The sequence below is a fragment of the Rhinoraja longicauda genome, chromosome 3, assembly GCF_053455715.1.
Source record: "Rhinoraja longicauda isolate Sanriku21f chromosome 3, sRhiLon1.1, whole genome shotgun sequence".
Classification (NCBI taxonomy): domain Eukaryota; kingdom Metazoa; phylum Chordata; class Chondrichthyes; order Rajiformes; family Arhynchobatidae; genus Rhinoraja; species Rhinoraja longicauda.
In genome coordinates this window covers 1,010,259-1,025,366 of record NC_135955.1, presented here as the reverse complement: position 1 = coordinate 1,025,366, position 15,108 = coordinate 1,010,259, and the positions used below count along the sequence as shown (strand labels likewise).

Genomic DNA, 15,108 nt, shown 5'->3' with positions numbered 1-15,108 from the left:
GACATAGAGAAATCATTATATATTTTTCCCATTCTAGGAGGTACCAGAAGATTGGAAAACCGCCAACACGACTCCCCTGTTCAAAAAGGAAGATCAAAGGGAGACAACCAGAGGCCAGTTAATTTATCTGTTATTATTGACAAGATGCTGGAGTCAATAATCAAGAAGGAAAGCTGAATATCATCAAACCAAGTCAACATGATTTCATGAAAGGCAAGAATTCTCAAAATAATTTGTTGAGGATGTGACAGGAAAACTGACAGAGAAGAACCTGTTTATGGAGTGCATTTATATTCTCAAAGACATTTCACAAGGTGCCACACAAGAGGCTGCTGCATAAATGAAGAGCCCAAGCAATTGGAGGTGAACAGAGGCCATTAGGTGACAAGCGTTAGTTAGCATGGATTAAAAACTGTCTGTCACTCAGGATACCAAATTGGAATAAAAGGGCCCACATCAGGCTGGAGTAACTAGTGGAGTGCCCCAGGGATCAGTTCTAGGCCCACAATTGTTTACGTAGGAAAATAAACTGCAGATGCTGGTTTAAATTGAAGGTAGACACAAAATGCTGGAGTAACTCAGCGGGACAGGCAGCATCTCTGGAAATACGTCACGACCCGAAACGTCACCCATTCCTTCTCTCCAAAGATGCTGCCAGACCCACTGAGTTTCTCCAGCATTTTGTGTCCACAATTGTTTACTATGGACATTGGTCACCTGGAGCAAAAACAAAATGCAAACAAAATAGGTGGAAAGGCATGTTGTGATGAGGACATTGTGATTCTGCACCAGGATATAGATGGATAGCTGACTGGGGCAGTTTGATCAGAAAAATCAAAAGATTGTTGTCTAAATGGAGAGGCGCTGGAAATGATCGGTTCAGGTGCACGAATCAGAAAGAAATAGTCAGCAGATCCAACATGTCGTTAAGACAAACAGCATGTAGGTATTTATTGTGATGGGGTTGGAGTTCAAGAGGAGGGAGGTTTTGTTAAAAACAACAAACTGCTGGAGGATCTGACTGGGCTGAGGAGCATCTGGGGGAGGGGGTAAGAAGAGGGGCAACGAACTGTCAACAATATCTGAGTCAGACTGCTAGTGGAGAGGGAAGATAACCAGATATATCGAGGAGAGGGGAAGAGGTGAGACAAGGGCCATTGAGTGGCAGGTGGAAGGACGGCTGAAGGATGATGAGCAGATGGAGTGGGGAAGGGAGAGGGGTGGAGTTGGGAGGCAGAGGCAGGCAGTGAACAGATGCAAATAGACAAGGGGGAAACAAAAGGCAGATGGAACCAGGTGGGAGGGGAGATGTGCTAGGTGAAATGTGTGGGTTGTAGATGGATGGAACCAAGAGGGGGAGTGGGATGAAAATGGGAGGGGGGAAAGGGGAGAGGCAAACACGGGAGGCAAGGGTTACCTGAAAATGGAAAATTCGATGTGCATACCACTGGGGTGTAGATTAACCAGATGGAATGAGATGTTGTTCCTGTAGTTTGTGTTGGGTCTCATGCTGGCAGTGCCGAAAGCCAAGGATGTACAGATCAGAAATGTTATAAGCATATCAAAGGATAAAGCATAACTGGGACCAGAATAGAGCCCCTCAAAGACCAAAGTGGACATCTATGTGTGGAGCTGCATGAGATGGGCACGGTCAATGAATATTTCTCCTCTGCTTTTACCATGGAGAAAGACATGAAAACTAGGGAATTCGCAAAGTTAATGGGTAGGTCTTGGGTGTAGTCCGCATTACGGTAGAAGAGGTGCTGAATGTTTTAATAGGTAGGAAGGTTGATAAATCTCCAGGTTCTGATCAGTTTATCCAAGAATGTGGGTAAAGTTTTTCACTATATCTTTGTATGTGTGACAATAATAAACCAATACCAAGCTAGAAATTAAAAATGTAGGAGCCCTTGCTGAGATATATGTATTTTTGTAAGCCATGGGTGAGGGGTCAGAAGTTTGGAGGTTGGCTAATGTTGTGCCTTTGTTTAAGTGCAGCTGCAAAGATAAACTTGGGAAGTACAGACCAGTAAGCCTAATGTCTGTGGTTGGAATTTATTCACAAAATGCTGGAGTAACTCAGCAGGTCAGGCAGCATCTCAGGAGAGAAGGAATGGGTGACATTTCGGGTCGAGACCCTTCTTCAGACTGATGGAAAGTTACTGAAAGGATTCTGAGAAATAAGACAGATGTGCATTTCCAAATACAAGGATGGATTGGGGATATCCGTACGGTTTTGTGAATGGAAGATCATGTCTCACAAATTAATTTGAGTTGTTTGAAGAAGTAACCAAGGCCGATGAGGGCCGAGTTGAGTAATAGTCTATTTGGACTTTAGTAAGGCGTTTAAGGTTCTGCGTGGTTGCTGCTCAGGAAGTCTGGATTGCACAAGCTAATTGGATACACAATTGGCTTGATGGAAAGAAGCAGGGTGATGACGGAAGGACATTTTTCATTTAGAGGCCTGTGACTAGTGGTGTGCCTCAGTTGTTGGTGCTAGACTCGTGTGTTTGTCATCTATATACATGATTTGGATGAGAAGTATTAGGCATCATTAGTAAATTTTCAGATAACACTAAAATAGATGATATATGGACAGTGAGGAACTTGATCGGCTGGGCAAGCAGGCCGAGGAATACTCATGGATTTTATTGCAGGTAAGTGCGAGGTGTTGCATTTTGGGAAGTTGAACCAGGGCAAGACCTTCCCAATGAATGGTAGGACCTTGGGGAGTGTTGTAGAGCAGAGGGATCTAGGAGCACAGGTACACGGTTCCCTGAAAGTGGCGTCATAGATAGATAAGGTAAAAAAGGCTTTCGGTACATTGGCCTTCATCAGCCAAAGTATTGAATATAGAAGTTGGGACGTTATGTTATAGTTGAATAAGACCTTGGTGAGGCCGCATTTGGAGTATTGTGTTCAGTTTTGTCACCTGATATAGGAAAGATGTTGTTAAGGTAGAAAAGGTGCAGAAAAAAAATTATGAGAATGTTTTCAGGACCGATCGGCATGAGCTATAGGAAGAGGTTGGGTAGGCTAGTACTTTATTCCTTGGAGTGCAGAAGCCTGAAGGGTGATCTTGTAGGGTGATCATTGTAAAATCATGAGGGGAATAGATAGGGTGAATGGACAGTCTTTATCCAGGGTAGAGGAAACAAGAACTAGAGGATATATGTTTTAGGTGAGAGGGGCAAAATTTAATAGGAACATGAATTAAATTCACTGAATGAATTTAAAAGAGAGCTAGATAGAGCTCTAGGAGCTAACGGTATCAAGGGATATGGGGAGAAGGCGGGTACAGGTTACTGATTGTGGATGATCAGCCATGATCACGATGAATGGCGGTGCTGGTTTGAATGGTCAAATGGCCTCCTCCTGCACCTATTTTCTATGTTTCTATGAAGGGCAGCTTTTTCACCCAGAGGGTGGTGGGAATATGTAATGAACTGCCAGAGGAGGTAGTTGTGGCAGGTAGTTTAACAACATTTAAAAGGTACATGGATAGGAAAAGTTTAAAGAGATATGGGCCAAACATACACAAAGGGGACTGGCTTCGATGGGGCACCTTGACCATCACAAATGAATTGGACCGAAGGGCCTGTACGACTCTTTATCATTCCGACAGCTATACAGTAAGCGATCACTCTCCCTGCATATTTTCTTCTCCAATTCCAAATGACATATTTTAACCCCTATATGATCACCTTTGTTACTCAATTCTACCCATGTCGCCTCTTCGGACTTTCCCCTTGGAATATCCTCTTGAGGTACCACTGTGATGTTTTCCCCAATCAAAAACCCAACTCCCCCTCCTCTCTTATTTCCACCTCTGTCACATCTATACCCTGTGAGGTTGAGGTGCAAGTCCAGCCCATTGCTCAACCATGTTTCTGTGGGTCAGAGTGAACACATTCATTACGACAGCACCCTTCTGTGTGTCTAAATGTCTCAGTAATTGCATCAGATTTCACCACGTCCTCTGGCAACGTGTTCAAGATATTAACCACCCAGTCTTAAAAAAAAACACAGAACACCTTTAAAACTCCTTCTGCTCATCTTTAGAGGGCCCCAAGAGGGCCTGTCAATTTGAGTGGCCAGATTCCACTTACCATTAGTGAGGGGTCAGTCTCGGTATTCTCGTCCAGGTAATCCAGCAATGCTTTTTGCAGTTGCTGCACTTCATCCTCAATCCCTGAAACCTGCACGATTAAAAACATTCAAAACATTTGTACGTTCTCCCTGCGACCATGCGGGCTTTCTCCAGGTACTCCTGTTTCCCCCCATATCTCAAAGACGTGCATCTTCTATATGACTTCAGACTGAAGAAAGGTCTTGACCTGAAACGTCACCCATTCCTTCTCTCCCGAGATGCTGCCTGACCCACTGAGTTACTCCACCTTCGTTTTTAACCAGCATCTGCAGTTATTTTCCTACAGCACAAGAACAGACTCTTCAGCCTACAATGACTATGCTGACCCACATGCTAATTTAAACTGCACCTGATCCACATTACTCCAGTCCCTGCATGTTGCTGCGTTACTCTAAATGCCACTGAAACACTACTATTATATTTGCTTCAAGCACCATCCCTTGTCGCACACTCCAGGCACCCACCACCCTCTGTGTAAAATAAAACCTTACCCTCACACATTTTACCCGCTGGCTGTAAACATTATTCCCCCTATTCTTTAACACTTCCACCCTGGGAAAAGGGTCTGACTGTCTACCCCATCTATGCCTCTCATAATGTTATATACAGGACATTGATCAGGTTGCTCCTTCTGCCTCCGCTGCTTCAGAGAGGGCCACAATGCTGAACGCATACTGACTCTGGAAAACTGGAGTGCTTAAATGAAAGCACCTCATTTGCGCTCAATACTTCATTTGGACACGCACCTATTCTCCCCTCCCCTCTAAATTCCTTTCTCCAGCTTCACAATTTGCAACTCCTTTTGTCTCACATTAGATTTGCCTATCAAATCTCCCTTCACCTCCATCATCTTCTTACCTGCCAGGCTTTGTCCTGTCTCTCCACTGTCTCTCCACTTTTCCGGCTATCTCCTCCCCTCCCACCCCACCCCAAATAATCAGTCTGAAGCAGGGTTCCAACCCAAAACGTCACCCACTGAGTTACTCCAGCACTCTGTGAAACGTCACCTCTCCATGTTCTCCACAGATGCTGCCTGACCCGCTGAGTTACTCCAGCACTGTAGCTTTTTTTGTAAACTAACCCCTGCAGTTCCTTGCATCCACGGAATCTTTGACGGTGGCTATTTCATTTGCGTGGGATAAGTCAGTTGCACCAATGGGTCTTTCCCATTGGAGGCCCTTTAATGTACAACCCCTCCCTCCACCAGTCCTCCAGGAATGACCACATAACTTGCCCATCCTGGGCCACCAATGCCCTCTCCCACCCTGGGACTACCCATTCACCCCGACAATGACCACCAATTGCTCTCTCACCTGTTTGAGTATGCGGTTGATTGACTCCCGATCCATTTTGCAGGACACAGCGTCTTTCCTCAGCCGTGCTGCTACTGTTCCCAGGTAATCAAGCGAAGCTACTCGTAAAGCCATCTCCGTCGACTTATTACTGAACTGGTGAACCTGTGTTTTGGGGTAGAAGTGTTGGAAATGGTGGATCTTTCCTGCTTTCAAACTTTCTTTCCAGACCTATGAAGTCTGATTGTGAATGGGTTATTTGTGCCATTCTCTGGCAGTAAGCTCCAACTAATTGGCAAATCACTGCTGAACAGGCCTTAAACAAGTGCGCAGGCCTCTCAACGTTCATCAGGACCATAACAAGCAGCAAGATTGAGAAGCAGAAATACGTGGCACTTTGATGTTGGATTCACATGTAACATAATATCATTCATTTTCAGCTTACGAATGCCTGACATGTGTATTGGCCTCGTAATGATTATTTGGGAGACGGAGTGGTTGGCAGCCGCAGGGATCTTCTGCCATGTGGGAACTATTCGGGTTGTGAATGGTTCTCGGGGCACGACCTGCCATGCCTTGGAGGAGCTGCACATCAACCCAGTTCGTGCCCATAGTTCAGTGTGGACACAGGAGCCATGCAGTCAGCTTCCAGGCTGCATGACAATTACATTCTATGTAGTGAATGAAGAGCCCAGGTGAATCGAGTAAAACTGCCCGATTGTAATACTTCAAAAACCTTTAGCACTCTCAGGGTGCGCTTTGATAGATATTTTATTCTTAAGTTAAAGTGACTTCTGTGAAAATGGCATTGCATCATCAGAGTTATGGAGTCCTTTGGCCCACTCTGTCCATGCCAATGAAGTTGGCTTTCTGGGCTAGTGCTGCTGTGCTTCTCACCCACCAGAGAAGCCCGAGTAAACCTCCCTACAAGGATACTGGGCCCCTTGCAAGGAAACTGCAATCCTTCGCTCTTGTACAGCTTTCCCCAGCCCCAGAAGCCATCCAATGATCCAACCACCTACAGTCCTCTCTCCACTAGCGCTTTAGTCATGTGCCTTATTCTCCTATTTCCACCCTCACCAGCACAAGGCAGAGGGAATAATGTTGAAATTACAACCCGAGAAATAATGCTTTTTTACCTTCTGCCTAACTCCATAAACTCACTTTACAGGACTTTGTTCCTCTTTCTACTTATGATGTTAGTATCAATGAAAGTCTTTCTTTGTAACTATCACATATCCAAAGCTTTAGGCAGATGCTGATTCAGATGGGCTTCACACTCTTTACATTCACAATATATTTCGTACGGTTTACACCATGAGGTGTTGCACTGATCAGGTCATTACTACTTCAGACAATGCACCTTGGATTAACAAAACCTCGTGCACTACCACAGATGACAAACCTCTTGCACTACCACAGGTAACAAGCCTCTTGCACTACCACAGATGACAAACCTCGTGCACTACCACAGATGACAAACCTCTTGCACTACCACAGGTAACAAGCCTCTTGCACTACCACAGATGACAAACCTCTTGCACTACCACAGTTGACAAGCCTCTTGCACTACCACAGGTGACAAGCCTCTTGCACTACCACAGGTGACAAGCCTCTTGCACTACCACAGGTGACAAGCCTCTTGCACTACCACAGATGACAAGCCTCTTGCACTACCACAGATGACAAGCCTCTTGCACTACCACAGATGACAAGCCTCTTGCACTACCACAAATGACTGCATTTGGGTCTTTGGATCTCTTTACCCCAGAGGGTTGCTGAGGATTAGTTATTGAGCTCATTCCCAACCCAGACTGATAGATTTCTGAATATTAAGGGAATCAAGGACACAAGGATGATGCAGGAAAATGGTGCAGAGCTCACTGTCTCACCTATTACAGGAAGGATGTGAAGACTTTGGAGAGGGTGCAGGAGGTTCACCAGGATGTTGGCTGGATGAGAGGATATTAGCTATAAGGAGAGGATGGACAAACATGGATTGTTTTCTCTGGAGTGTCGGAGGTTGAGGGGCAATTGATAGAAGTTTATGAAATTATGAGAGGCACAGGCTGTGGTTGGCACAGTGGTACAGTTGGTAGAGCTGCTGCCTCACAGCACTAGACGTGGGTTCGGTCCTGACCCCAGGTGGAGTTTGCATGTTCTCCTTGTGACTGTGGGGTTTCCTCCGGCTGCTCGTTTCCTCCCACAAGTGTTTGTAGGTTAATTGGCTTCTGCAAATTGTCCCTGGTGTTGAGGAAGTGGATGTGACAGTGGGAGAAAATAGAACTGGTGTAAACGGGTGATTAGTGGTTAGTGTGGACGGTGGGCTAAAGGGCATGTTTCCATGCTGCACCTTTCAATCAAGCCAGAGTCTTTTTCTTCCAAGTTGGAAATGCAAAATATTGAAAGATATAGGTTTAGGCACGGAGCTTTAAAGTTTAAAGGAAATTTACAAGACAATTTTTTTTTTTTTAAGCAGAGTGGTAGGTACCTGGAACTTTGTTGCCAGAGGAACCTTTAAGAGACATTTAACCAGACACATCAGCAGGCAAGGAAGAGAGGGAGAGACATTGTGCAGGCAGATGGGAATTTAGAATGGCATCATGTAGATACAAGACTGCAGCTGCTGGAATCCCCAGCATCATGATGGTTGGTGCAGGCACTTGCCCCAAGATCAGCGATGATCTTGATGAAGAGGAAGCTGACTCACCCAGGCAACCCGTCCTTTTATCAACATGCCCATATCCAGTTGTATAATTAATTAATTTTATTGGTTTCTTAATTGCAGATGGAAACGTGTTAATTGCAAATGGATATATATATATTCAAAAATGTCTACTATTTTTTTAATGAAGCCTCAAACTGGCATTTGTAAAGCAGCTTCTTACCAGTAATCTTCCCAAAAGGCTCAGTAGCAATTCTGCCGCTGGCCACTCAGGTTTGTTTACAGTGGAGAGCAGATCTTGTACAAAGTTTTCAAACAGCGGCCTGTAATCTTCTTCTCCCTGCTTGCTTCCACATCTGCAACAACCAACATGGAAATGTATTATTGACTAGACCAAGTGGGCCCAAACCTCTCCTGCATTGCTGCAGCACCCTCTCCTCCCCCACTCCCCTCTTCCTTCCCCCCCTCCCCTCCCCTCCCTCACTCCTTCCCCTCCCCCTCCCTTTCCCCCCCACTCCATCCCCCTCAACCTACCTTATCCCCCCTCCCTAGGAGATAGATTTAAACTTTAAAATGTGAATAACTTAAAAAATATAACACCGATTTCAATGAAACTTCTTCCATTAGCACCATAGGGATGATAGTGAGTAAGGCGGGCCTAAAATTATCGCGCTATCGTGTACCGTTTTGGCTGCAGTTCAGGAACAAACAAGTTAGCCTAACATCGGTAGTGGGGAAAATGCTAGAGTCAGTTATTAAAGATGTGATAGCATCACATTTGGAAAGTGGTGAAATCATCGGACAAAGTCAGCATGGATTTACCAAAGGCAAATCATGTCTGACGAATCTTATAGAATTTTTCGAGGATGTAACTAGTAGAGTGGATAAGGGAGAACCAGTCGATGTGTTATATCTGGACTTTCAGAAGGCCTTCGACAAGGTCCCACATAGGAGATTGGTGTACAAACTTAAAGCACACGGTATTGAGGGTTCAGTGTTGAGGTGGATAGAAAATTGGTTGGCGGACAGGAAGCAAAGAGTAGGAATAAACGGGTCCTTTTCGGAATGGCAGGCAGTGACTAGTGGGGTACCGCAAGGCTCAGTGCTGGGACCCCAGTTATTTACAGTGTATATTAATGATTTGGACGAGGGAATTGAATGCAACATCTCTAAGTTTGCGGATGACACGAAGCTGGGTGGCAGTGTTAGCTGCGAGGAGGATGCTAGGAGGCTGCAGAGTGACTTGGATAGATTAGGCGAGTGGGCAAATGCATGGCAGATGCAATATAATGTGGATAAATGTGAGGTTATCCACTTTGGCGGCAAGAACAGGAAAGCAGAGTATTACCTGAATGGTGACCGATTGGGAGAAGGGGAGATGCAACGTGACCTGGGTGTCATGGTGCACCAGTCATTGAAAGCAAGCATGCAGGTGCAGCAGGCAGTGAAGAAAGCGAATGGTATGTTGGCATTCATAGCAAGAGGATTTGAGTTTAGGAGCAGGGAGGTTCTGCTGCAGTTGTACAGGGCCTTGGTGAGACCGCACCTGGAGTATTGTGTGCAGTTTTGGTCTCCTAACCTGAGGAAAGACGTTCTTGCCTTAGAGGGAGTACAGAGAAGGTTCACCAGATTGATCCCTGGGATGGCGGGACTTACATATGAGGAAAGATTAGATAGACTGGGCTTGTACTCGCTGGAATTTAGAAGACTGAGGGGGGATCTTATAGAAACATATAAAATTCTTAAGGGGTTGGAGAGGCTAGATGCGGGAAGATTGTTCCCGATGTTGGGGGAGTCCAGAACCAGGGGTCACAGCTTAAGGATAAGGGGGAAGTCTTTTAGGACCGAGATGAGAAAACATTTCTTCACACAGAGAGTGGTGAGTCTGTGGAATTCTCTGCCACAGAAGGTAGTTGAGGCCAGTTCATTGGCTATATTTAAGAGGGAGTTAGATGTGGCCCTTTTTGCTAAAGGGATCAGGGGGTATGGAGAGAAGGCAGGTACAGGCTACTGAGCTGAATGATCAGCCATGATCATATTGAATGGCGGTGCAGGCTCGAAGGGCCGAATGGCCTACTCCTGCACCTATTTTCTATGTTTCTATGTTTCTAAACAAACAAGAGTTTTAGTATATAGATGATCAGACCACTGTCCTCAGTCACTGCATGCACATAACAGGATACGGCCTGGACTAGAAGCAGGCAATTAACAAGCAGAGATCTCTATAATTCTGGCCGTTATATTCGTGTGGTATACTTGCTCTTTTTTTAGTATGGCTGTATGGTAATTAGTTTCACTGTACCTTTATTGGTACACATGACAATAAATTAAACTATGAACCTTTACATGATGGAGGTTTAGTTGGATTCACTGGAGTTTAGAAGGATGAGAGGGCATCTTATAGAGATGTATAAAATTATAAAAGGACTGGACAAGCTAGATGTAGGGAAAATGTTCCTAATGTTGGGGAGTCCAGAACCAGGGGCCACAGTCTAAGAATAAAGGGGAGGCCATTTAAAACTGAGGCGACATTTCTTTTTTCACCCAGAGAGTTGTGAATTTGTGGAATTCTCTGCCACAGAGGGCAGTGGAGGTCAATTCACTGGATGAATTTAAAGGAGTTAGATAGAGCTCTGGGGGTTAGTGGAATCAAGGGATATGGGGAGAAGGCAGACACAGGTTACTGATTGTGGATGATCAGCAATGAATGGCATTGCTGGCTCAATGAATTCACAATGAATGGCGGTGCTGGCTCGAAGGGCCAAATGGCCTCCTCCTGCACCTATTTTCTATGTTTCTATGGATGACACAATAATCTAGCATAGTGAATCCTTTCAAAATGCCAGTTACTCTGCCATTAGAATTGGCAAACTCTTGTGGTGTGCATCAACCTGCCCAACCTGGTACAAATATCCTATGCTAGGATAGGGTAGCAGCTGGAAGGAATGCCAAGCGTGGCTCCAAGACTTTCATGTCTGATATCTCGGAGACTTGCTCACTGAATATGGAAATACTGCCAGGTGCAAGATATAGGAGTTCCAAAGGCAGAGTAACATTCACAGCAAGGATTCACTCTCCGGCAGCAGCTAGCTTCTCTGCACTTACTTTTTGAGGAAGACTGAGAGGAAGTTCTGGGCTGTTCTCATTGCTGTTTCATATGAGTTGGTAATTAGAACATCTTGATCAATCTGAAAGATGAGATAAGAGGAATTAAGGAAGGAAATTAATGTGAGAGGTGAAGACTCACTCACTTTAATCAACACTTTACATCTTCAATGCTACCCCACAGAGAGCTGTTCAAGGTTTTATCAAAATGCTTTGATAAATTGTATCAGATCTTGTCAACTGTTAGTGCACCTTAGTTTAGTTTAGAGATACAGCGCAGAAACAGGCCCTTTCGGCCCACCGGGTCCGCACCGACCAGCGATCCCCGCACAGTAACACTATCCCACACCCACTAGGGACAATTTTTACATTTACCAAGCCAATTAACCTACAAACCTGTATGTCTTTGGAATGTGGGAGGAAACCGAAGATCTCGGAGAAACCCCACACAGGTCACGGGGAGAACGTACAAACTCCTCTTTAACAAGAGGAATACAAACCTCTTCAAGAAAGGAATTGTATACCATGAGACTTGACAAAGAGATGCAGAAACCACGGATCACTGTTTCAATGAGGTGTTGGCTATTCAGGATCGAGACAAATGTTCAACGTCTATTTCTTATTTAACGTTTCTCAGGTCTACGGCGAGCTAGAGGTATACAGCACGGAACAGAAGCCTCAACCCAACTCATTCATGCCGACGAAGGTGCCACCACGAGTGTGGACCAATTTCCTGCGTTTGGCCCATATTCCTCTAACCCGTCCTATCCAAGTACCTGTCCAAATGTCTTTTAAACGTTGTAATTATATCCACTTCTAACACTTCCTCTGGCAATTTCTTTCATGTACCCACCACCATGTGAAAAAAGTGTCCCTTGGACTTTTAAACCTTTTCCTCGCGCCTTTAACCTACATAAGGGAAAAGACCATGACCATTCAGCTAATTAGTTTAGTTTAGTTTAGTTTAGTTCGCTGAGATGCAGCGTGGAAACAGGCCCTCCCGCCCACCGAGTCATCGCTGAACAGCAAACATCTAATTCTAACTAGTTCTAACTTACACAAGAAGGATAATTTACTGAAGCCAATTAATCTACAAGCCCGCACATCTTTGGAATGTGGGAAGAAACAGGAACATCCAGAGAAAACCCACAGGAAAAATGTACAAACTCCATATAGACAACACACCCGTTGTCAGGATCGAATGCGGGCCTCTGGCATTGTAAGGCAGCAACGTTACTGCTGCACCACTGCACCGCCCTCTACGCCTTCCATGGGTTTATACAGCTCTATACGGTCACCACTCTGCCTCCCTTTGCTACAAGGACAGATTTCCTTAAGGAACTGAAGTCCTACAGTCCCATCAACATTGTTCTGAATCTTTTCTGCACCCTCTCTAGCTTAATCACGTCCTTCTAACAGTATGGCGACCAGAACTACACACAACACTCCAAGTGCGGTCTCACCAAAGTCTTGTACATGACATTCCAATGCTTGTACCTGGTGCCCCACCAAAGACAACAAATGTGTCAAAGGTCTTCTTCACCACCGTGTCTACCTGTGTCATTAAGGGCTGCACGATGGCGCAGCGGTAGTTGTTGCCTTACAGCGAATGCAGTGCCGGAGACTCAGGTTCGATCCTGACTACGGGCGCCGTCTGTACGGAGTTTGTACATTCTCCCCGTGATTGCGTGGGTTTTCTCCGAGATCTTCGGTTTCCTCCCACACTCCAAAGACGTACAGGTTTGTAAGTTAATTGACTTGGTAAATGTAAAAATTGTCCCTAGTGTGTGTAGGATAGTGTTAATGTGCGGGGATCGCTGGGCGGCGTGGACTCGGTGGGCCGAAGGGCCTGTTTCCGCTCTGTATCTCTAAATCTAAAAATCTAAATTATTTTCAAGGAACTTGTACTTTACTCCAAGATCTCTGTCCTACAACAGCCTGTACTGTATGACTCAATAACATACAGCTTGATTCACCTTCCAAAGTGTGCACCACAGTTACAAGGACTTGCCCAACCTCCAACGTCACTTCATGGCAATTTCAATGAACCGTTAAAAATGACTGAGAGTTCTATGACAGAGAAGCAGGCCCTTCAGCCCAACACATCCATGCTGGCCAAACTGCCTTCCTGACTTAGTTCCTTTTGCTCACGTTTGGTCCATATCCCTCCGAACCATTCCTGTCCATGAACCTACCCAAATACTTTTCAAATGTTATGGTACCCGCCTCAACTACTTCCTCTGGCAGCTCATTCCATGTATCCATCACCCTCTGTGTGAGGAAAAACTGCATTTAAGGTCCCCTTTAAACCCCCCCCCCCACTTCACCTTAAACCCACGGCCACCAGTTTTAGATTCCCTTATCCTCGGAAAAAGATTGTCACAATCTACCTTATTTCTGCCTCATGATTTTAAATACCACTACAAGGTTATCCCTTATAAATTGAGTTTAGAATATGAATTTAAAAATTCAATGGGGTTGAGAGGGAAAGAAAGATCAGCCATAATTGAATAGACTTGATGGACCGAATGGCCTAATTCTGCTCCTATCACTTATAAACTTATTATTTACAGAATTATTTTTACTCGACAGCTGAAATAACCCATCCACACCTCGCTGTCAGAATGCTGGCACCTGCTAAACACTTCCAAGTGCAGTTTAAAAGTTACGCGTTTTCAAAGCGATCAAGGTGGAGGAACAGCTGCTCCCAAATCAATATTTTTGGACTTCCTACCTTCTTTTCTCCATCTTCATCAAGCATACTGGAGTCCTTCTCATTAGCTGGGAGGTGCACAACGCATTGGATCAGCTGCAAGACCAAGGCCGTCACCATCTGAATAAATAGTGGTTCGCCATCCATATCACTGCTGTTTAATCTGTTTTGTGAAATGAACCATGAGAATGAATACCAAAGCAAACAGGGAGAATGATCAGAAACGGCTATTACCTAACCACTATTCCTGACAGTGGAAGCAATTCAATGCATCGGATTAAAATTTTAAACTCTTGCAGCTACTGGTTGCAAAACTCCAGCAAGAAACACGTTTGTGTCTTTTGCATTAAGCAGCAACAGCACAGCACAGTTTTATTTCGTTTTTAAACAAACAGCTGGAGTAACTCGGCGGGTTGGGCTGCATCTGTGGACGCTGAGGGATAAGTGATGTTTTGAGTCAAGGCCTGCATCTGAACAGAAGAATGTAGAGGGGAGATAGTCGGTACAAAGAGGTGAGGGCAAGGGCTGAGGTTGGAGCTGGCATGTGCGAGGTAGAACCTGCTGTGGATGGGCATGAAGGGTGGATGGAGCCATGGGGTGGAGGCTGCAAGGTGAGAAATGGAGACAACAAAGGGCTCTGGATTCTGCAATGTCATAGGGAAGGAAGGTGATGAATGAAACCAAATAAGGAAGGGAAGGTGGACAGATGGAACCATTTGGGGAGTGGGTTTTGGAGCCCCAGAAGGTTAAATGTGTGGGCAATGGATGGATGGAACAAGGTGGAGAGGGGAAAGAAACTGGATAACAGAGTTCTCTGGACATGGGAGTGGAAAGAAGGTGGGGGTTAAAAGAAGCTGGGTGGATCAGGAGAGAAGATGAACACAGATGGGCTTGGTCATCTGAAATTGTAAAGTTTAATATTCATACATTGATGAAAGATTTCAATGAAACATTAAATTGGTAATGCAGTAACTCAGAGGGTGCAGGGTGTCTGGGAAGCATGTTATTTGAACATTACTAACATTACCTGGGGTTGATGACTTTAGTTATAAGGAAAGGTTGGACAGGCTGGGCTATTTTTTAAATATCGGAGCGTAGGAGGCTGAGGCATGACCTTTTTGAGATGTACAAGATCATGAGGGGCAAGGATAAAGTGAATGCTCCCAGTCTTTTTCCCCAGAGT

General features: G+C 45.0%; 1 protein-coding gene across 12 annotated transcripts in view; it reads right to left on the bottom strand.

Annotated features, from left to right (window-relative positions):
* The window catches only part of LOC144611663 (nipped-B-like protein), a 323,382-nt gene that overhangs the window by 84,370 nt on the left and 223,904 nt on the right, over nt 1–15,108 (bottom strand). For all 12 annotated transcript variants that reach the window (XM_078430871.1, XM_078430886.1, XM_078430895.1 and 9 more), the window contains 5 exons: nt 13,947–14,088; nt 11,213–11,295; nt 8,331–8,463; nt 5,464–5,607; nt 4,110–4,199 (listed from right to left, as the gene is read on the bottom strand). In XM_078430871.1, coding sequence (XP_078286997.1) covers nt 4,110–4,199; nt 5,464–5,607; nt 8,331–8,463; nt 11,213–11,295; nt 13,947–14,088 — 592 coding nt within the window. The remainder of the gene's footprint in view (nt 1–4,109; nt 4,200–5,463; nt 5,608–8,330; nt 8,464–11,212; nt 11,296–13,946; nt 14,089–15,108) is intronic.